General features: G+C 35.9%; 1 protein-coding gene across 15 annotated transcripts in view; it reads left to right on the top strand.

The window, feature by feature from the left end:
* DCBLD2 (discoidin, CUB and LCCL domain containing 2) overlaps positions 1–22868 on the top strand; it is an 803840-nt gene that overhangs the window by 722921 nt on the left and 58051 nt on the right. For all 15 annotated transcript variants that reach the window (XR_010409667.1, XR_010409722.1, XR_010409603.1 and 12 more), the window contains one exon: positions 13290–13427. Coding sequence is in view for 11 of the 15 variants with exons in the window: in XM_064587077.1 (XP_064443147.1) it covers positions 13290–13427 (138 nt within the window). In the remaining 4 variants the exon portion in view is untranslated. The remainder of the gene's footprint in view (positions 1–13289; positions 13428–22868) is intronic.

The raw sequence follows: 22868 nt of genomic DNA, 5'->3' as shown, positions 1-22868 counted from the left end.
ATATACACATTTATGTTCATTTAATGATGACTGTATCCCTAGAAGATAAACACTATTGTTTTTATTTAACAGATGGAGAGACCTGGGCAGAGAGGTATCCTCCCAAGTGGTATTAGCTATTATCTTGGTGTAATAGGATTATGTGAGAATGACTATTGTTTTTTATTGTTTTCTTTTAACATTATTCTAAATTTTTGTAAAGTTTACAGATTGTTTAAAAGCACTTATAAACTGGAAAAAAGTGATATAAGGGCTGCCTTGAAATAAACACCCTATATCGATGGTAGGAGTGTAAGTTAGTTTAACTTTTGGAAAGCAACATGATCCTGTAATTTCATTTCAAAAAATCTGGCCTTGGTAATTATTTTAAGTATGGAACAAGTTGTACCTGTAAACAAATCTATTATATCATTATCTAAAATATGGAAAAATTGGAAACCTAAATTTCCATGGCAGAGGAAATAGTCACATATCCTATGGCTTATCCACTTAGAAAGAATTATTTCAGAGATCATTGGTTCTAGCCCCTACCGCATTTTCCTGAGGCCCTTACCTCCATTTCCTGTGGAGTACACTTGGAGTGCTTAGCCACTTTTTCCTCCAAGGCTTCCTTACACCCTGCTGTGGTTTACATTTCCCAGGGGGTTCAGCACCCAAACCCTCTCCAGCACCCAGGACTCCACACAGATGACCCACTTATATCTTGTACTTCTTCCCATTAAGTTACATCCTTTCCTTCTCCCAAAAGAAAAGAGACACTTCTCTTTTTCAGCAGACTCCAAATAGATCTCAGTTCTCAAAATTCCTTCTGTTTGCAAAAGGTTACGTTGTTCTTTCTTTCAGATTTATCACCACCTCTCTTGTTTGTAATTTTTAGCTACTATGAATAATGCTGCTCTGAACTATCATTTACAAGTTTTTTTGTGGACCTATGTTACATTTCTTTTGCGTATATGCCTGGGAGTACAGTTGCTAGGTCACATGGTAACTCCATGTTTAACCGTTTGAAGGACCGCCAGACTATTCCAAAGCAACTGCACTGCACCATTTACTAGCAGTGTAGTAGGGTTTCAGTTTTTCCAGATCCTTGTTCTTTCTTCACATTGTAGTGGGTATGAAGTGGTATTTCATTGGGGTTTGATTTGCGTTCTTTGATGGCTAATGGTGTGTGTGTCTGTGTGGGTATTACTCATTCTTTAAGTTTGAAAAATGTGTGACTTATATCCATCATTGTGGTATTTTCACTACTCTAAAGCCCTCTGTGCTCTACCTATTCATCCTTCTTCCTCCAATGCCTGATAACCACTGATCTTTTTATTGTCTTCTGTAAATAGATCTTTTTATTGTTTTGTTTTTCCAGAAGGTGATATAATTGCAATTAAACAATATGCAGTCTTTTCAGACTCTCTTCTTTCAATTAGTAATGTGCATTTAAAGTTCCTTTATGTCTGTTCATGGCTTGATAGCTCATTTCTTTTTAGTATCAAATAACATTTCATCGTCTGGATGTATCCATTCACCTACTAAAGGGCATCCTGGTTACTTTCAAACTTTAGCAGTTTATGAATAAAGTTGCTATAGACATCTGTGTATAGGTTTCTCCATGGACATAAATTTTCAATTAATTTTCAATTCCTTTGAGTAGGTATCCAAGAATGTGATTGCTGAATTGTATGGTGGGACTTTTTAGTTTTGTAAGAAATCCCAAAAAGAATCCCCCATTTTGTTTTCCCAACAAAGAATGAGAGTTCCTGTTTCTCTACATTTTCATCAGCATTTAGTGTTGTCAGTGTTCTGGATTTTGACCATTCTAAATTCCAGTAGGTATATAGTGATATTTCATTGTTTTAATTACATTTCCCTGATAACATATAATGTAGTGAATCTTTTTAGATGCTTTTTATCTGTATATTTTTGGTGAGGTGTCTGTCAGGGTCTTTGGCCTATTTTTATTTCAGGTTGTTTTCTTATTATTGAGTGTTACGAGTTTTTTGTATATTTTAGATAAGAGTCCTTTATCAGATGTGTCCTTTATCACCTGTGTATTTTATAAGTATTTTCTCCCAGTTTGTGGCTTGTCTTCTCATTCTTTTTACATTGTCTTTCCAGAGCAGAAGTTTTTAATTTTAATGAAGTCTACCTTATCAGTTATTTCTTTCATGGATTGTGCCTTTTGGAGTCCTATCTAAAAAGTCATCATCCTACTCAAGGTCATACAGATTTTTTCCTATGTTATCTTCTAGGAGTTTTACAGTTTTGCAGTTTACTATTAGGTTTGTAATCCTTTTTGAGTTAATTTTTGTGAGGGGTATAAGGTCTGTGTCTAGATTCATTTTTTTGCATATGGCTGTCCAGTTGTGCCAGCATCATTTGTTGAAAATACTATCTTTGCTCCATTGTATTGCCTTTAGTCCTTGTCAAAGATCAGTTGGCCATATTTATGTGGATTTATTTCTGGACTCTCTTCTTTTTCACTGATCTATTTGTCTATGCTTTCACCAATATCACACTGTCTTGATTACTGTAGCATTATAGTAAGTATTGAAGATGGGTAGTGTCATTCCTCCAACTTTGTTTCTCTTCAATATTATATTTGCTATTCTGGGTCTTTTGTCCCTCCATAAATTCTTTAGAATCATTTTGTTGATAGCCAAAAAATAACTCACTGGGATTTTTTTTCCATTTTTATTGAGAAATAATTGACATACATCACTATATAAATTTAAGCTATATAGGATGATGGTTTCATTTACATATGTTGTAAAATGATTACTACAATAGGTTCAGCTAACATCCATCATTTCCTATTTCCCCTACCCCCACCCAGAGGTGCATCTGCCTCTGGTACCCATAAGCTTGATATTGTTTTCTGTCAGTTTGGTGGGGGGTTTTTAGATTACACATATGAGTGAGATCATACAGTATTTGTCTTTCTCTGACTTACTTCATGTAGCATAATGCCTTTAAGGTTCATCATTGTTGTCGCAAATGGTAAAATTTCCTCATATTTTATGGCCAAATGATACTTTGTTGTATAATATTTGTTGCATGTATATGTATCCGTTCGTCCATGGATGGACACTTAAGTGGTTTCCATATCTTGGCTATTATAAATAATGCTGCTATGAATGTGGGGGTGCAGATATCTTTTTGAGTTAGTGTTTTTATTTGCTTTGGGTAAATTGCCAAAAATAGAATTGCTGGATCATATGGTAGTTCTATTTTTTTTTTTTTTTTTTTTGAGGATCCTCCATACTGTTTTCTGTAGTCACTGTTCTAGTTTACAATCCCACAAACAGTGTACAGGGTTCTCTTTTCTCCAGATCCACACCAGCATTTGTTGTCTCTTACCTTTTTGATGATAACCATTCTAACAGACATGAGGTGATATCTTATTGTGTTTTTCATTTACGTTTCCCTAATGACTAGTGACGTTGAGCATCTTTTCAGGTACCCGTTGGCCTTTCATATATTATCTTTGGAGAAATGTGACTGTTCAGGTCCTTTGCCCATTTTTTAATTGGGTTTTGTTGTTGTTGCAGTTGTTGTTTGCTTTGAGTCATATAAGTTCTTTATATATTTTGGATATTAACCTTTAACAAATAAATGGTTAGCCAATAGTTTTGTCTCCATTCCATAGATTGTTTTTGCACTTTGTTGATGGTTTCTTTTCCTGTACAGCTTTTTAGTTTGATATAGTCCCTCTTATTTTTTATTTTGTTGCTTGTGCTTTAGGTGTCATATTTAAAAAATCGTTACCAAGATCCATGTCAAGGAACTTTATTCCTATGTTTTCTTCTAGAAGTTTCGTGGTTTCAGATTTTACATTTAAGTCTTTAATCCATTTTGAGTTAATTTTTGTGAGTGGTATGAGATAGGAGTCCAGTTTCATTCTTTTACATGCAAATATCCAATTATCCCAACTTGTTAGGATTTTGATTTGGATTGCTTTCTATCTATAAAGTTGGCGAGAACTGACATCTTGACAATATTTAGTCTTCCTCTCCATGAACATGGAACATCTCTCCATTTATTTCACTCTTGGAATTTTGTAGTTTTCCTCACATAGTTCTTGCACATATTTTATTAGACTTACCCCTATTTCATTTTGGGGGTGCTAATATAAATGGTATTGTGTTTTTAATTTCAAATTCCAGTTTTTTATTGTCAGTATATAGGAAAGCAATTGACTTTTATCCATTAATCTTGTATTCTGCAACCTTGTATAATTGCTAAATAGAGGAGTTTTTTGTTCAATTCTTTTGGATTTTCTGCACAGATAATCCTATCATTTGTGAACAGTTTTATTTCTTCCTTTACAATCTGGTACTTTTCCCCCCCTTGTCTTACTGTGTTAACTAATACTTCTAGTACGATGTAAAAGAGGAGTGGTAAGAGGGGACATTCTTGCCTTGTTTCTGATCTTACTGGAAAAGCTCTGAATTTCTCACTATATTAAGTATGATATTAGCTTAGGTTTTTTGTAAATACCTCTTTATTAAACTAAGGAAGTTCCCCTCTATTCCTAGTTCACTGAGAGTTTATATCATGAATGGATGTTGGGTTTTGTCAAATGCTTTTTCTGCATCTATTGATTTGATCACAATACTTTTCTTTTTTTGCATGTTGATGTGATGGATTTCATTATTTTAAAATGTTGAACCTAGCTTGCAAACTTGGGATAAATCACACTTGATCATGGTGTGTAATTCTTTTTAATACATTGTTGGATTTGATTTCTTAATATTTTTTAAAGATTTTTATTTTTAAGTCATCTCTACACCCACCGTGGGGCTCGAACTCAGAACCTGAGATTAAGAGTTGCATACTCTTCCGACTGAGCCAACCAGGCACCCCTGATTTCTTAGTATTTCGTTATGAATTTTTATGTCTTATTCCATGAGAAATAATGACCTGTAGTTTTCATTTTATGTAGTATGTTTGATTTGGGTTTTATGGTAGGGCTAGCCTTACAGAATGAGTTAGGAAGTATTCCCCTGCTTCTGCCCTCTGAAAGAGATTGTAGAGAATTGGTATAACCTTTCCTTAAATGTTTGGTAAAAATCATCTCTGAACCCATTTGTGCCCGGTTCTTTCTCTTTTGAAAGATTATTAATTATTGATTCAATTTCTTAAGTAGAAATTAAATAAAAACTCAGATTGTCTATTTCTTCTTATTTGAGTTTTGGCAAATTGTGTGTTTCAAGGAACATGTTCCTTTCATCTAGGTTAACAAATTGTGGACATAGATTTGTTCATAGTATTCCTTTATTATCTTTTCATGACCATTGGGTCTGTAGTGGTATCTACACTTGCATTTCTGATGTTAGTGATTTGTGTCCTCTTTTTTTCTTAATTAGCCTTATTAGAGGCTTATTGACTTTTGTGTCAAAGAACCAGCCTTTGGCTTTATTAATTTTTTCTGTTGATTTCCTGTTTTCAATTTCACTGGTTTCTGCTCTAATCCTTATCTTTTCTTCTTACTCTGGATTTAATTTGTTCATCTAGCTTCCTAAGGGTAATGATTTTTTAAACATTTTTATTTGCCTGGATCTTGGATTCTTTTAGACTAAAACCAGTGTTTCATAGGTCTTATGGTGATTAAAATACTTGATTAACTTTTTTATTTATAATTTTGTGTATATATCCATATACTATTTTTTGAAATTCTTATTTTGTCCATGAGAAACTTCTAGAGATGTTGGCGGGGTTTGAGAGCCATCAGTAGAACCTATAATTGTTAACAATTAAATGATTTATGTTGATTTAGGAGTACCTTTGAATGGCCAAACTAGGAAAATGGAATTGAAGAAATAACTAGTACATTGCCCAGATTAAGATATATTGCCCAGATTAGGAATGAATTTTCTTCTTCCTTTCCCAGAGTATTTTGCTAAGTGCTTGCATTACTTGTATAATGGGTAAAACCTTTGATCAAAGGACAACCAAGTGAGGAGAGAGACATTCATTTTGGCTGGGAATAAGATGTGAAGGAGGTGTTTATCTGGTATATATTGAATTCACTTAAGCACCTACAAAGTCAGCCACTGCATTCTTCTTTTTTTCTTCTTTTTTTTTAAATTGAGATTGTCTGTTCTTTAGCACTTACTGCCTTTTGAGTTTCACTGAAGGGTAGTTTTTTTAAAAGTTTTATTTCTACCACAGATTGAATATATTCACATTTCAGAGGACAAGGTAACTCCAAATGACTAAAGAAACAGGAGGTAAAGCTGTAGTCCTAATAGGAAATACCTTTATTATTCTGTCCATATTGAGAGGGTTGGAAAAACTTTTTTAAACATTGTTTTATTTCAAGGATATATTTTTGTCAGTTTTTAAAATTTTTTAGAGCACTACCAAGTTCAATCTAATAATTTGGGATTTCCTAGTATTAGTATACATGCTAAAATTTTTATAAAGACACCTTTGCATGGCATGATAATATTCTTTAAGTAGAATCTTTTTCATTTATACCTAAGAGTATCTGAAAAGTCATTATTTGTACCTCATGAGGTCCTTAATCAGCCTTGTAGTAAAATCACACATATACATAGATCCTTAAGTGACAAAGAACAGCTAGTGCTGCCCAGATGAAACTTCTTCGCGTTTACAAGTGTTAACTGACTTACATAGAGATTCTAGTTCTCTTACCTTTACCAATTCCCATTTGGCCTTTAAGATTTAATGTGATGGGCACTGGCTCACACACATTTGGCTTTGCTAACAAATTATATAACTTCAGATATTTTTAATATTTAAGATAAGTGTAGAATAACATCAATTTTATATTGTTTTTAATGTTAGGTCATTATTTGAAAATATTCAGTATTTAAAAATAATACAGTATTTAATATTTATTCTATTTACCAGTCTATTTTTGAGTTATTTAGTATTGAAAAAGTCTGAAGATTTAATCTTCTTTTGGTAGATGCAGATAGTAACTGTTATAGGACTTTTTGAATGTTATTTTGCTTAAATGTTAAAATTTTTGATATTTTTATTAATAAAGTTAATATTAATTTTTATTTAAATTGCATGTCATATTTAGGATAGAAAGCCTTTTCTTTTCCACAGTAGGTGTTTTTATTTATTTTATTTATTTATTTATTTTTTCCACAGTAGGTGTTTTTAAAGAAATAAAGGGTGAGCAAAAACATATATTGAACACCCTGTTACCTAAGACAAAGTGTGTGTGCTCATGCACATGCCTTGATGTTTGGTATTTATTTATTAAATGCTAAATAAGTCGAGAAGTTATAGACTGAATGTTCCTGGCTTTCAAATAAGTGTTTTTTTTTTTAATTTTATAAATGTAGCATATTCCTTGTTATTTTTAGATTAGTTCTTTTGGTGGTTGTTTTTTGTTTGCAACCTTTTTCTAAAAGTTCTATATAATGACGGAAGAGCCATACTGTCACTTTAAAACCATTTATGCTGGGGCGCCCGAGTGGCTCCAGTGGTTAAGCTTCAACACTTGGTCTGCTCAGGTCATGATCTCAGAGTTGGGGCTCTGGCTCAACGTGGAGTCTGCTTGAGATTCTGTCTCTCCCTCTCCTGCTGCCCCTCTCCCCTCTCAAGAGTGTGTGTGCACGCACTCTCCCCTCCTCTAAAATAAATAAATAAATCTTTCAAAAAAAATACAGATGCTAAGGTTATGGATGTAGTTCACTGTAACGCTAAGATTATGGATGTAGTTCACTGTAAGACATAATAGCATGTTTTCTGTGCCTCAAGGGGTAAAATTTGTTTGAGGGCCTTTTTTTTTTTTTTTTTTGAGGGCCTTTTCTTTGTCAGTTTATGTCTGGCAAATCTGACGGCAGGACAGAAAAATTGAACTTACCTTTCCAAGTTGAGGGGAAAAAATAATCTGAAACACAATGAGGGCGCCTGGGTGGCTCAGTTGGTTAAGCGACTGCCTTCGGCTCAGGTCATGATCCTGGAGTCCCGGGATCGAGTCCCACATCGGGCTCCCTGCTCGGCGGGGAGTCTGCTTCTCCCTCTCCCACTCCCCATTTGTGTTCCCTCTCTCGCTATGTCTTTCTCTGTCAAATAAATAAATAAAATCTTAAAAAAAATAAAATAAAATAAAACACAATGAGACATAGAATGAAATATGATTTCTATGTCTTATATGTTATTCTATTCATATGTGGGCTGAAATTATTCTTAGAACAAACTAATTTCTCTGCTCATCCTAAAAGTTTTTATACAATTATAACATACATAAGCTAATTTTCTTAATTCAGAAATTGTAAAGCTTTGGAGAATTATGTCTTGAAAGAAAAGCTCTATGTATAAAATCTATAGACAGTACTAGATGTTTTAGAATTTGGGGTTTTTAACTGACGACTGTCAATATGGCTTTAGGGCTAAATCATTTCCATTTTATGGAAAAAAAGAATTACCTGGTTTTAGATCTAACACATAAAATACAAAATTATGAAATGTATTTAAAACAATTATAGTACTTTTTCATTGGCAGGGGAAAAAACAGTTGTAAAGAATAACTCATTTTGGGGGCACCTGGGTGGCTCAGTTGATTGGGTGTCTGACTTCGACTCAGGTCATGATCTTAGGGTCCTGGGATTGAGCCCTGCACATTGGCCTCCATACTCAGCAAGGAGTCTGTGTCTCCCTTTTCCTCTGCTCTTCCCCTCACTTACTCTCTCTCTCAAATAAATAAATATAATCTTTAAAAAAAAGAATTCATGGGCGCCTGGGTGGCTCAGTCGGTTAAGCGGCTGCCTTCGGCTCAGGTCATGATCCGAGGGTCCTGGGATTGAGTCCCGCATTGGGCTCCCTGCTCTGCGGGGAGCCTGCTTCTCCCTCTCCATCTGCCTGCTTCTTTGCCTACTTGTGCTCTCTCTCTATCTCTCTGTCAAATAAATAAATAAAATCTTTTAAAAATAAATAAAATAAAATAAAAGAATTCATTTTTAAGAATACGACTGAATGTCACAATTCTGCTTGTATATGATCTTTTGGAAACATTGATTCAATAAAAAGTGATTTTAGAGTGAAATGGAAAGAGTAGTCTCTTTCTCAGCAATTTTCTCAAAATGAAGGTGGCATAGATTTAAATAATTCAGTTAAGGGCAAAAGTAGTATTATGAGATGATGGTTTATACAAAAAGACAAGCTGAAGCATTTACTAATTTAGTTAAGGAATGAGACTGTTGCTGGATGATGAGGGAAAGAACACAAGGGTGTTGTTGCTATGGGTGGAAAGAAGACAGCAGCTAGACCACTGCAGATACTGTGGAGGTCCGCAAGTGCTACCCCAAATCACTTACTAGGGAGATCATGCTGTTGTTAAAGGCTTCTCCTTGCAGCCCTAGGGAAAGTGTCAACCCCGTTACTGGGAAGTAGTGTGTGGAAGAAAAAAGCATCAGACAAAATGGAGGACCCAGATTCTGTACTGATTTCACCTCTAATAAGTAGTGTTATTTTGGACAGTCCACCCATGTGTTTGATTTTCAGGTTTTTCAGCTGTCAGCAGCTTGGAATAGATCTCTGAAGGCCTTTTTCTGCTGTGTCTGACTCTGAACTTTTTTTTTTTTTTTTTTTTGCATGAAACACTTGATGGTTTCTGACAATACACATTGTTTCAATGTTTCTTATGAAATTTCTTTTGAAATCCTTATTATTGAGCTGTAATTTCATACCATAAAATTTTGTATTTCTTTTGAAATCCTTATTATTGAGCTATAATTTCATACCATAAAATTCACCTATTTTATTTTTATTTATTTTTTTTTAAATTCACCTATTTTAAATGCATAGTTTGATGATGCTCATCAAACAGCATCACTAAAATCCAGATTAAGAAATTTCTGTCACACCAAAAAGTTCCCTTGTGCCTATGTGTAGTCAGTTCCCACTTTACCCCCAGTCCCAGGTAGCCACTGATCTGTTATTTCTAATTTTGTCTTTCCTAGAAATACCATAAATTGTTTCTTCTATTTAGCATAATGTTTTTGAGGTTCATCCATGTTGCTGCATGTATCATTAGTTTCTGTCTTTTGGTGAGTAGTAGTTCTTTGTATGAATATATACCACATTTTTTTTTTCCATTAGTTAGTTGATGAACAATTAAGTTGTTTTTGTTTGGGGCAAATGTGAGAAATGATGCTGTGACCGTTTGAATAGCCCTTCTGTGAACATGTGGTTTCTTTTCTCTTGGATAGATAATAGAAATGGAATTGCTGAATTGTGTGAGATATATATACATATCTATATTTATATTTAACATTTTAAGAAACTGCCAAATTGCTTCCTGAAAATGGCTATGTCATTATACAGTTCTACCATCAATGTTTGAAGGTATCAGTTTCTCCACATCCTCACCAATATTTGGTATTGTCAGTCTTTTTTGATTATAGCCATTTTAGTGAGAGTGTCATGATATCTCATAGTTTTAATAGTCATTTCCCTAATGGCTAATGCTCTTGAGCATCTTCTCATGTGCCTATTTGCCATTTGGTAGGTCTTCTTTATAGATGTGGCTATTTGGGGCACGTGGGTGGCTTAATCAGTTAAGCATCTGCCTTCAGTTCATGCCATGATCCCAGGGTCCTGGACTCGAGCCCTGCATTGAGCTCCCTGCTCAGTGGGGAGTCTGGTTCTCCCTCTCCTTCTGCCTCTGCCCATGATCATGCTTTCTCTCTCTCTCCCTCAAAATAAGTAAATAAAATCTTACAGATGTGGCTTTTGAAATCTTTCGCCCATTTTACAAGATGAGATTGAGTTGTAAAAATTCTTTACACAGGGGCACCTGAGTGGCTCAGTCTGTTAAGCGACTGCCTTCGGCTCAGGTCATGATCCCAGGATCCTGGGATTGAGCCCCACATCAGGCTCCCTGCTCCGCGGGGAGCCTGCTTCTCCCTCTCTCACTCCCCCTGCTTGTGTTCCTCTCTTGCTGTGTCTCTCTCTGTCAAATAAATAAATAAAATCTTTAAAAAAAAAAAAAAAGAATTCTTTACACATTTCAGATATGAGTTCTTTATCAGATTAATGTTGCATAAATATTTTCTCCCAGTCTGTGTTTTGTCTTTTCATTTTCTTAATGGTGTCTTTTGAAGAGGAAACATTTTAAATTTTGATGAAGTGCAGATTACTCATTTTTTTTCTTTAATGGACTTTCCTTTTGGTGTTGGATTTAAGAAATCTTTGCCTAGCCCAAAGTCACAAAGATTTCTCCTGTGTTTTCTTATAAGAGTTCTAGAAGTTTAGCTCTTATAGTTAGGTCTGTGATCCATTTTGACTTGAAGTAAAGTTCTAACTTCATTTGTTTTTGCATATTGATATCTACCTGGTTTAGTATATTGAAAGAGTTATCCTTTCTCTATTGAATTACCTTCATTTCATGCCTTTGTCAGAAACAATTTGACCACATATGTGGGTTTATTTCTGAACTCTGTTCTGCTCCACTGAAATATATATAGATATAGGTGTAGACATAGATATAAAGATTTAGATATATCTATATTTGCTGTTATAGTGTATCACACTGTCTTGATTACTGTGGTATTATAGTAAGTTTAAAATCAGGTTATCGTAGTCTTTCAACTGTCTTTTTCACTACATTGTTGTGGCTATTCTGTGTCCTTTGCATTTCCATATACATTTTAGCCTCAACTTGTTCATTTCTAAAAAAGAAAAAAAAAACAACACTAGGATTTTTTTTTTTTTTAAGATTTTATTTATTTATTTGAGAGAGAGAGAATGAGAGAGAGCACATGAGAGGGGGGAGGGTCAGAGGGAGAAGCAGACTCCCCGCCGAGCAGGGAGCCCGATGCGGGACTCGATCCAGGGACTCCAGGATCATGACCTGAGCCGAAGGCAGTCGCTTTAACCAACTGAGCCACCCAGGCACCCAACACTAGGATTTTGATAGGGATTGCATTGAATCAATAGATCAGTGTTGGGAGAATGGACATCTTAACAATATTGAGTCTTCCAGTTCATGAACTTGGTCTGTCTCCCATTTTATTTAGTTTCCCTTTAATTTTTCTCAGCAGTGTTTTCTATTTTTTAGTATACTGGTTTTGATTATTTTTGTTGTTGTTGTTGTTGTTGTTGAGTGCCAGGAGCATGGAGGTTGGGGCAGAGAGAAAGAATCTTAAGCAGGTTCCACACCCAATGCAGAGCCCAATAAGGGCCTTGATCCTACAACCCTGAGATCATGACCTTGAGCCGAAATCAAGAGTCAGATACTTAACCGACTGAGCCACCCAGGAACCCTTTGAATTTCTTTTTTAAATATTTATCCCTAAATATTTTAATATTTTTGATGCTGTTATGAAGTTTTAAAAATTTCACTTCAGATTATTTGTGACTAGTATGTGGAAATATAATTGATTTTTGTATATTGATCCTGTGACATTGTTAAATTCCCTTACCAGTTCTGTTGGGGTTTTCTTGATTCCTTAAGATAGTTTACACAAAAAATCATAAGTAGTCCGTAAAAATGGTGTTTGTGGAAGTACCCATTACTCTTATTCTAGAATGATGTTGCCACAACCTAAAACATTTTTGGAATGTTATTCTTTATTTAGAATTTGTTAGGTTACCAAGCACATAAGAAAATGCATTTTTGTTAGTTATTGGTGGATATTTTGCTCTAATTTTTTTCTTTTTCCCTTTTATTTATCTGTATTGAGAGTATGTTATTTTTATATGTCTATTAGACATTAAAGGATAAAAGTTGGCAGTTGGATATATACACCTAAACTTCAAGAGAAAAGGTCTGGGTAGAGGTGTATGTGAATTGTCAGAGCATAGTTAAAGCTGTAGGACTGGGCGTGATTACCTAAGGGATTAACTAAAAGTTCAGCAATCCTTGGAAGAAAAACTGAGGGGAGTTTGAAAAAGGTTTAAGGGGTGCCCTAAGCCCAGGAATCTAGGGGCACCTTGTGGGGAGTATGTTAAGAATATTACTGATTAACTATACATTTGTTTATGAGCCACCTGCATGCATGAAATGCTTTAAGATTTTTTTAATTCTTCACAACTATTATAAAGAGTATACAAGAAATGTCTTTCACAAGAAACTGAATCTTTGTAAGATCACTGATGTCTATACCATTTTTTTCCCTTTAAATTATTTAGTTATTACTTGGCATTTTTTTTCTTCAGAGTAATGTGGTTTTTAATCACTAAACATTCTAGTCCTCATTTTCTCTTTAATGTCCAGTTTAGTATATTATTCTGATGCTCTTACCTACATTGTAAATATTACTGACTTTATGAGAGTCTTAACAAATACCTTTATTTTCCCTCATTCCTAGGCAAATACTGTGGTCTGGGATTGCAGATGAATCATTCAATTGAATCAAAAAGCAATGAAATTACAGTGCTGTTCATGAGTGGAATCCATGTTTCTGGACGAGGATTTTTGGCCTCATACTCAGTTATAGAGAAACAAGGTAATTTTCAACTTTATACCACAACTTCCACATTTTACAGTTTCTAAATATAAAAATGAAGTGTTTCTTCTAGTATTTGTTATCTGAGATTAGAATAGAGTAGAAAGACTGAACAGTTAATAACACATATATAAATGTTACAAATAAAATTAGTTCAGTTTCAGAATTCTAAAAATTAGAATATATTAAATTTATATAAATTCCATACACTTCCCTTTCCATGGTAGAGGAAATACTGATTTTTCACTTTTATAAGATTGGAACACAAATGACAATAACTTTTTAAAAATCTATCAATTATTGAAATGTGTCATACAAATTTAAAGCTTTGTTATCCACAGCTTACCATTTCATAGTACTGTGTTAAAGACCACATTACCATTCTTCTCAAAAGAATAGATTCTCTATCCACCAGGAGTATGCTTGGGAGTGCTGAGACGCTACAAAATAAACCTGAGATATTTGCTAGCTTGTTCGTGTGGATAGTCTCAAGGGGGGAAATTAAAAGCAAGGCTATTGAGTGGAATGGAATGCAAAATTTACTTGAATTTCTAAAATAAGATGCAAGACTTAAACAAAATCTCTCATGCGTTTTGGTTACTGTGGCATGGATTTGTTTCCTCTGCTCTTAGGAGCACTGTGGTAGGAAAGTTTTAAGAAGTGCTACTAATGGAAGGATATGTCAAACAAAGCAATCATTTAAATTAGAAAATAGATTATTATTTTGATACTGAACAATGATTTAACTAAGAACGTCCTAGGTGTGCAAATGTTGGGCACTGAGAATGACTGAGGGCAATGCAAGCTGCTCCTTCTCAGCTCTGGTGGGCTTGGGGTAAACACCATAGGTCTCATTAACAGTTCCATTTAGAATGTGGTAGAGAAGCAGCTGTTGTGTGGGAAGAAAGGTTTACTTTTTCCTGATTTCTGAGCTATGGAACAAAGTGGGAAGCTTAATAAAATTGCTCTGAGAGAGTGAGAAAGAAGACTCATTTGGATGGAATAATGGAAAGGAAAAAAACTGGAAACATTACACTAAATGACCAATATTTCCCACAGAACCAGGGCAAGTAGAGCAGCGTGGTGGTGTGGGAGGAGCACCCCTGCCCTGCCACATGCTTGCCAGGTGATTGCTGGCCAGTCATTTCACTTCTGTAACCTCCGTGGGTTGGTTACGAAGACGGACTCTGATACATGTGTAGCATCTGTAAGCACGTGACACAGTAGGCATGAAACAAATGTCAGTTTCCTCCTTTCACCACCGTATACACACACACACACACACACTCATTCCCCACCATCAGAAGAGTAAGGTAAAAAACACTGAGGGAGATGATGGTAGATTCTCATCCTTTCAGTTTTATTTCTTGGAAGTCTTGAGTTGATAGATAAGAGGATAGAAAATATACAATTCATGTGCTTCTTATTCCCCTTGAGTTTCCTCCTCTTGGTATCAGCTTAAATTGTTAATTTTTTTCTTCTTCATATTTTCCCCTTACTCTCTTCATTATTTATTGAGTTGAAGGTTTCTTTTTTTAAAGATTTATTTATTTTAGAGAGAGAGAGTGCACGTGCACACACATACACACACAAGTAGGGGGAGGGGCAGAGGGAGAGAGAGAGAATCCTCAGGCAGACTCCCCACTTAGGGTGGAGCCCAACATGGAGCTGGATCCCAGGACCCCGAGACCATGACCTGAGCCGAAATCAAGAGTCGGCTGCTTAACCAACTGAGCCACCCAGGTGCCCCTTGTTAAGGTTTCTTGAAAATAAATATCCCTTCATTTAAAAAAATTTTTTTTACATTAGGTATTTAAATTATGGAGCTTTTTATTCTACAGAAACCTAAAAGTCCTCTATTAAAGTTTAAGAGTTGACAGTGATCTCAGATAACAGAATCAGTATGTTGTAGACTTACATATGTCTGCCAAATTTCAAATGGTTATGTCACTAATTTAGATGAATCTTAGATGCCACAGTTTTTTGAAATATCTACCATCATCAAGAACTTCTTTATAGTAAGGGCATAATCATGGGAAATCCTTATTTCACAGGTCTCTCCTGAGTTTTTACTTACGTTTCTGCATATCCTTGCCTCTATGAAGCATATTTGAAGTTGTAAGTGAATTGGCTAAATCCAAGAGAACCCTGGTTGAATTTCTTACCATTTCTTCTTGGGTGGTCTTTCAGACACAATTTCTTTTAATGACTCATTCATTTGAATGCTGATTGGCTTTGGTTGAGAGCCTCAGTTTGTTTCCATCCAGGAAACTTTGCTGTCACACTGAATTCTGTGAATATTTTCAAGGAACATCACTACATGTTCCCAGCTTAGCAACCTAATTGGAAATTTGGAGTATTTGGGAATGAAAAGATTGCAAAAAATTTTGGTTCAACAGCTTCTTCGTTAAACTCTCACAAACACTTGTTAATGTTATACTATGTATTGTTGATAGAGTCATGATTTCGTGTGAGGTAGACTAATTTTCATGCCTTTATGCAAGAGCACATAGCAAAATTATATTTCCTTCAGTGCCTTATTTCCTGCTATATGCCCAGCACTGGGAAAACAGCAGTAAATAAGACACAGTTATTCCTTCATGGGGCTTACAGTACAGGGTTGGGAAAAGACATTAAATACATGGTAGCTCAACTGCAGTTATGACAAGTATGATGAAGGTAAAGTTCCAACAATAGGAGGCCAGAAGGGTGGGAGGAGTGGGAGATTATAAAGAGCCTAATTCTTACAGGAAGTCACTTTTAAGCAGAGAACCGAAGGATCAGTTGGGAGGTTCTAGACAGACAAAGAAGAAAAAGAAAAACATTCTAGGGAAGAGAACAAAAGATGCAAAGGCCCTGTGGTGGGAAGGAGCTTTGGAGGGGCCAGAAAAGAAGCTGGCACAGCTAAGGTGGAATTGACTGTGTGGTGAGTACATCACATTATTCAGGGACTTGTAGAAAGTGTCAGGGTTGGAGCTTATTCCAAAGAGTGTGCGGAAGCTGTTAGAGCTGAGTAGTGATATGACTGGATTTGTGTTTTTGTTTATTCTTACAATCTTTGAGCAGTAGTATACAGTCTTTTCCATTACCAGTTATCTCTTTTAATTTTTACCTGTAAACCTCAATTTTGAAAGATTATATCTGCCAGTGAAAAGTTTTTCTGTTTCCCCATTGGATAGCAAGGAAAGACAAATTAAAACAACTATTAGCACATGCAGTAATTATTAGAGGACTGGTATTTCTACTCTGAGTTGGTATAATTACATTAGATTCCAACTAAACTTTCTGAAATTGAAATTTTGTTTAAAGATTTATTCATTTATTTTTTAATACATTTTTTAATTTAAATTCAATTCATTAACATATAGTATATTATTAGTTTCAGAGGTAGAGGTCAGTGATTCATAAGTCTTATATAACACCCAGTACTCATTACATCACATGCCCTCCTTGATGTCCAGCACCAGTTACCCCATCTCCTACCCGCCTCCTCTCAGTTTGTTTCCTATGATTAAGAGTCTCTTATGGAGGGGCACCTTGGTGGCTCAGTTGGTTAAGCAACTGCCTTCGGCTAAGGTCATGATCCTGGAGTCCCAGGATCGAGTCCCACATCAAGCCCCTGCTCAGCAGGGAGTCTGCTTCTCCCTCTGACCCTCCTCCCTCTCATGCTCTCTCTCTATCATTCTCTCTCCCTCTCAATAATTCAATAAATAACTTTAAAAAAAAAAAAGTCTCTTATGGATTGTCTCCCTTTCTGATTTCATCTGGTTTTATTTTTCCCTTCCTTCCCCTGTGGTCCTCTGTTTCGTTTCTTAGATTCCACATATGAATCAGATCATATAATTGTCATTCTCTGATTGACTTGTTGCACTTAGCATAATACCCTCTATTTCCATTCACATTGTTTCAAATGGCAAGATTTCATTTTTTTGATGGCTGAGTAATATTCTATTGTACATATATACTACATCTTCTTTATCCATTCATCTGTTGATGGACTTCTGGGCTCTTAACATAGTTTGGCTATTGTGGACATTGCGGCTATAAACATTGGGGCACACGTGCCCTTTCGGATCACTACATTTGTATCTTTGGGGTAGATACCTAGTAGTGCAATTGCTGGGTCATAGGATAGCTCTATTTTCAACTTTTTGAGGAACCTCCATACTGTTTTCCAGAGTGCTTGCACCAGCTTGCATTCCCACCAACCGTGTAAGAGGGTTCCCCTGTCTCCCCATCCTTGACAACATCTGTCATTTCCTGACTTGTTAATTTTAGTCATTCTGACTGGTGTGATGTGGTATCTCATTGAGGTTTTGATTTGTATTTCCCTGATGCCAAGTGATGTGGAGCATTTTTTCATGTGTCTGTTAGCCATCTGTATCTCTTCTTTGGAGAATGTCTTCTGCCCATTTCTTGATTAGATTATTCTTTGGTAAGTTCTTTATAGATTTTGGATAGTAGCCTTTTATTTGATAAGACATTTGTAGATATTTTCTCCTATTCTGTCGATTGTCTTTTGGTTTTGTTGACTGTTTCCTTTGCTGTGCAAAAGCTTTTTATTTTGATAAAGTCCCAATAGATCATTTTTGCCTTTGTCTAACAAGAAGTTGCTGTGGCCAAATTCATAGAGGTTGCTGCCTGTGCTTTCCTCAAGGATTTTGATGGATTCCTGTCTCACATTTAGGTCTTTCATCCATTTTGAGTCTATTTTTGTGTATAGTGTCAGAAAATGGTCCAGTTTCATTCTTCTGCATGTGGCTGTCCAATTTTCCCAAAACCATTTGTTGAAGAGACTGTCTTCTTTTCCATTGGTTATTCTTTCCTGCTTTGTCAAAGATTAGTTGACCATGGAGTTGAGGGTCCATTTCTGGATTCTCTATTCTGTTCCATTGATCTGTGTGTCTGTTTTTGTGCCAGTACCATACTGTCTTGATGATTACAACTTTGTAATAGAACTTAAAGTCTGGGACTGTGATGCCACCAGCTTTGGTTTTCTTTCTCAGCATTCCTTTGGCTATTCGAGGTCTTTTCTGGTTCCATACAAATTTTAGGATTATATGTCCCAGCTCTGTGAAAAAAGTCAATGGTATTTTGATAGGGATTGCATTGAATGTATAGATTGCTCTGTGTAGCATTGACATATTAGCGGTATTTGTTCTTCCAATCCATGAGCATGGAATGTTTTTCCATTTCTTTGTGTCTTCCTCAATTTCTTTCATGAGTGTTGTAGTTTTCTGAGTACAGATCCTTTGTCTCTTTGGTTAGGTTTATTGCTAGGTATTTTATTGTTTCTGGTGTAATTGTAAATGGGATCAACTCCTTAATTTCTCTTTCTTTTCTCTCATTATTAGTGTATAGAAATGCATCTGATTTCTGTGCATTGATTTTATATCCTGCCACTTTGCTGAATTCCTGTATGAGTTCTAGCAATTTTGAGATGGAGTCTTTTGGATTATCCACATAGAGTATCATGAACTGGAGTTCAGAATAACAATTATAAAGATACTAGCTGGACTTGGAAAAAAAGCATAGACGACACTAGAGAATCCCTTTCTGGAGAAATAAAAGAACTAAAATCTAATCAAGTTGAAATAAAGGCTATTAATGAAGTATAATAAAAAATGGAGGCTCTTAACTCCTAGGATAAATGAGGCAGAAGAGAGAATTAGTGATACAGAAGACAAAATGATGGAGAATAAGAAAGCTGAGAAAAAGATAAACAACTACTGGATCATGAGGGTAGAATTCAAGAGATAAGTGATACCATAAGAGAAAAACAATATTAGAATAATTGGGATCCCAGGAAAAAGAGGAAAGGGGGGGCAGAAGGTCTATTGGAGCAAATTATAGCTTAGAACTTCCATAATCTGAGGAAGGAAACAGGCATTCAAGTCCAGGGGCACAGAGAACCCCCCCAAAATCAATAAAAATAGATCAACACCCCAACATATAATAGTGAAGCTTGCAAATTTCAGAGACAAAAAGAAAATCCTGAATCAACTAGGGACAAAAGGTCCCTAACCTACAAGGATAGAAGCATTAGATTGGCAGCAGACCTATCCACAGAGACCTGGCAGGCCAGAAAGGACTGGCATGATATAGTCAAGATGCTAAATGAGAAAAATAGGCAGCCAAGAATACCTTATCCATCAAGTCTGTCATTCAGAAAAGAAGTAGAGTTAAAAAGCTTCCAGGACAAACAGAAACTGAAAGAATTTGTGATCATTAAACCAGCCCTACAAGAAATATTAAAGGGGATCCCTTAAGCGAAGAGAGAGCCCAAAAGTTAACATAGGCCAGAAAGGAACAGAGACTTTACAGATAATATAATGGCACTAAGTTCATTTCTTTCAGTAGTTATTCTGAATGTAAATGGCTAAATGCCCCAATCAAAAGACACAGGGTATCAAATTGGATAAAAAAGCAAGACCCGTTGGGAAGCTGTCTGCAAGAGACTCATTTTAGACCCAAAGACACCTCCAGATTGAAAGTGAGGGGGTGGAAAACCATTTATCATGCTAATGGACAATCAAAATTAAGCTGGAGTAACAATCCTTATTTCAGACAAATTAGATTTTAAACCAAAGAATGTAATAATAGATGAGGAAGGACACTATATCATAATTAAAGTGTCTATCTAACAAGAAGATCTAACAATTGTAAACTTACACCATACACAAAGATAAACTCAAAATGGGTAAAAGACCTCAATGTGAGACTGGAATCCATCAAAATCCTAGAGGAGAACATAGGCAGTAACATCTTCACATCGGCCACAGCAACTTCTTTCAAGATACATCTCCAAAGGCAAGTGAAACAAAAGGGAAAATGAACTTTTGGGACTTCATCAAGATAAAAAGCTTCTGCACAGCAAAGGAGACAGTCAACAAAACAAAGAGGCAACCCACAGAAAGGAAAAAGATATTTGCAAATGACACTACAGATAAAGGGGGGCACCTGGGTGGCTCAGTTGGTTAAGCGACTGCCTTCGGCTCACGTCATGATCCTGGAGTCCCGGGATCGAGTCCCGCATCGGGCTCCCTGCTCCACGGGGAGTCTGCTTCTCCCTCTGACCCTCCTCCCTCTCATGCTGTCTCTCATTCTCTCTCTCTCTCAAATAAATAAATAAAATCTTTAAAAAAAAAAAAAAATGACACTACAGACAAAGGGCTGTTATCCAAGATCTATAAAGAACTTCTCAAACTCAACACCCAAAAAACAAATAAGTCAAAAAATGGGCAGAAAACATGAAAAGACACTTCTCTGAAGAAGACATACAAATGGCTAACAGACACATGAAAAAATGTTCATCATCATTAGCCATCAGGGAAATCCAAATCAAAACCACATTGAGATACCACCTTACACCAGTTAGAATGGCAAAAATGGACAGGGAAAGAAACAACAAATGTTGGAGAGGTTGTGGAGAAAGGGGAACCCTCTTACACTGTTGGTGGGAATGCAAGTTGGTAGGGCCACTTTGGAAAACAGTGTGGAGGTGCCTCAGAAAATTAAAAATAGAGCTACCTTACGACCCAGCAATTGCACTCCTGGGTATTTACCCCAAAGACACAGATGTAGTGAAAAGAAGGGCCTTATGCACCCCAATGTTCATAGCAGCAGTGTCTGCAATAGCCAAAGTGTGGAAAGAGCCGAGATGCCCTTCAACAGATGAATGGATAAAGAAGATGTGGTCCATATATACAATGGAATATTAGCCATCAGAAAGGATGAATACTTTTACATCAACATGGATGGGACTGGAGGAGATTATGGTAAGTGAAATAAGTCAAGTAGAGAAAGTCAGTTATCATATGGTTTCACTTATTTGTGGAACATAAGGAATAGCATGGAGGACATTAGGAGAAGGAAGGAAAAAATGAAGGGGAAATCGGTGGGAGAGATGGACCATGAGAGACTATGGACTCTGAGAAATAAACTGAGGGTATTAGAGGGGAGCGGGGTGGAAGGATGGGTTATCCTGGTGATGGGTATTAAGGAGGGCAGGTACTGCCTGGAGCACTGGGTGTTATACGAAAACAATGAAGCGTGGATCACTACATCAAAAGCTAATGATGTATGGTAACTAACATAACATAATAAAATTAAAAAATATATATTTATGCCCCTAGCCAGGGGGCAGCCTATTAGATAAACCAATTAACAAAAAAATGAAAGAAACACATTGATAATAATATAATAATAGTAGGGGTCTTTAATACCCACTCACTGCAATGGACAGATCATCGAAGCAGATCACAGCAGGGAAACAAGGGCTTTGAATGACACACTGACCAGATGAACCTCACAGGTATATTCAGAACATTCCATCCTAAAGCAACAGAATACACTTTATTCTCAAGTGCGCATGGAACATTCTCCAGAATAGATCACATAGTGGGTCACAAACCAGGTCTCAACCGGTACCAAAAGATTGGCATCATTTCTGCATATTTTCAGACCGCAGTGCTTCGATATTTGAACTTAATCACAAGAGGAAATTTGGAAAGATCTCAAATACATGAAGGTTAAAGAGCATCCTACTAAAAATGAATGGGTCAACCAGGAAATTAAAGAAGAATTAAAAAATTCATGAAAATGAAAACACAACTGTTCAAACTCTTTGAGATGCACCAAAGATGGTCCTAAGAGGGAATTATATAGCAATACAAGCCTTTGTCAAGAAACAAGAAAGTTCTCAAATGCACAACCTAGCCTTACACCTAAAGGAGCTGGAGAAAGAACAGCAAATAAAGCCTATACCTAGCTGGAGAAGAGAATTAATAAAGATTAGAGCAGAAATCAATGAAATAGAAACCAAAAGAACAATAGAACAAATCAACAAAACTAGGAGTGGGTTCTTTGAAAGAATTAATAAGATCGATAAGCCTCTAGCCAGATTTATCAAAAAGAATATAGAATCATGAATGAAAGAGAGATCACAACCAACACTGAAGAAATACAAACCATCATAAGAACATATTAGAAGCAACTATATGCCAACAAATTAGGCAATCTGGAAGAAATGAATTCATTCCTAGAAACGTACAAACTATCAAAACTGAAACAGGAAGAAATAGGAAATCTTAACAGACTCATAACCAGCAAGGAAATTGAAGCAGTAATCAAAAACCTCCCAATCAATAAGAGTCCAGGGCCAGGAATTCAGGGAATTCTCCCAAACATTTGAAGAATTAGTACCTATTCTTCTCAAGCAGTTTCAAAAAATAGAAATGGAAGAAAAACTTCGAAACTCTTTCTATGAGGCCAGCATTACCTTGATCCTAAAACCAGACAAAGACCCTACCAAAAAGGAGAATTACAGACCAATATCCCTGATCAACATGGATGCAAAAATTCTCACCAAGACACTAGCCAATAGGATCCAACAGTATATCAAAAGGATTATTCACCACGACCCAGTGAGATTTATTCCTG

This window comes from Mirounga angustirostris, unplaced genomic scaffold (assembly GCF_029215605.1).
Source record: "Mirounga angustirostris isolate CCGP_5_RB_7025 unplaced genomic scaffold, mMirAng1.0.hap1 SCAF_1, whole genome shotgun sequence".
NCBI lineage: Eukaryota > Metazoa > Chordata > Mammalia > Carnivora > Phocidae > Mirounga > Mirounga angustirostris.
This window is presented reverse-complemented; position numbering and strand designations above follow the sequence as displayed.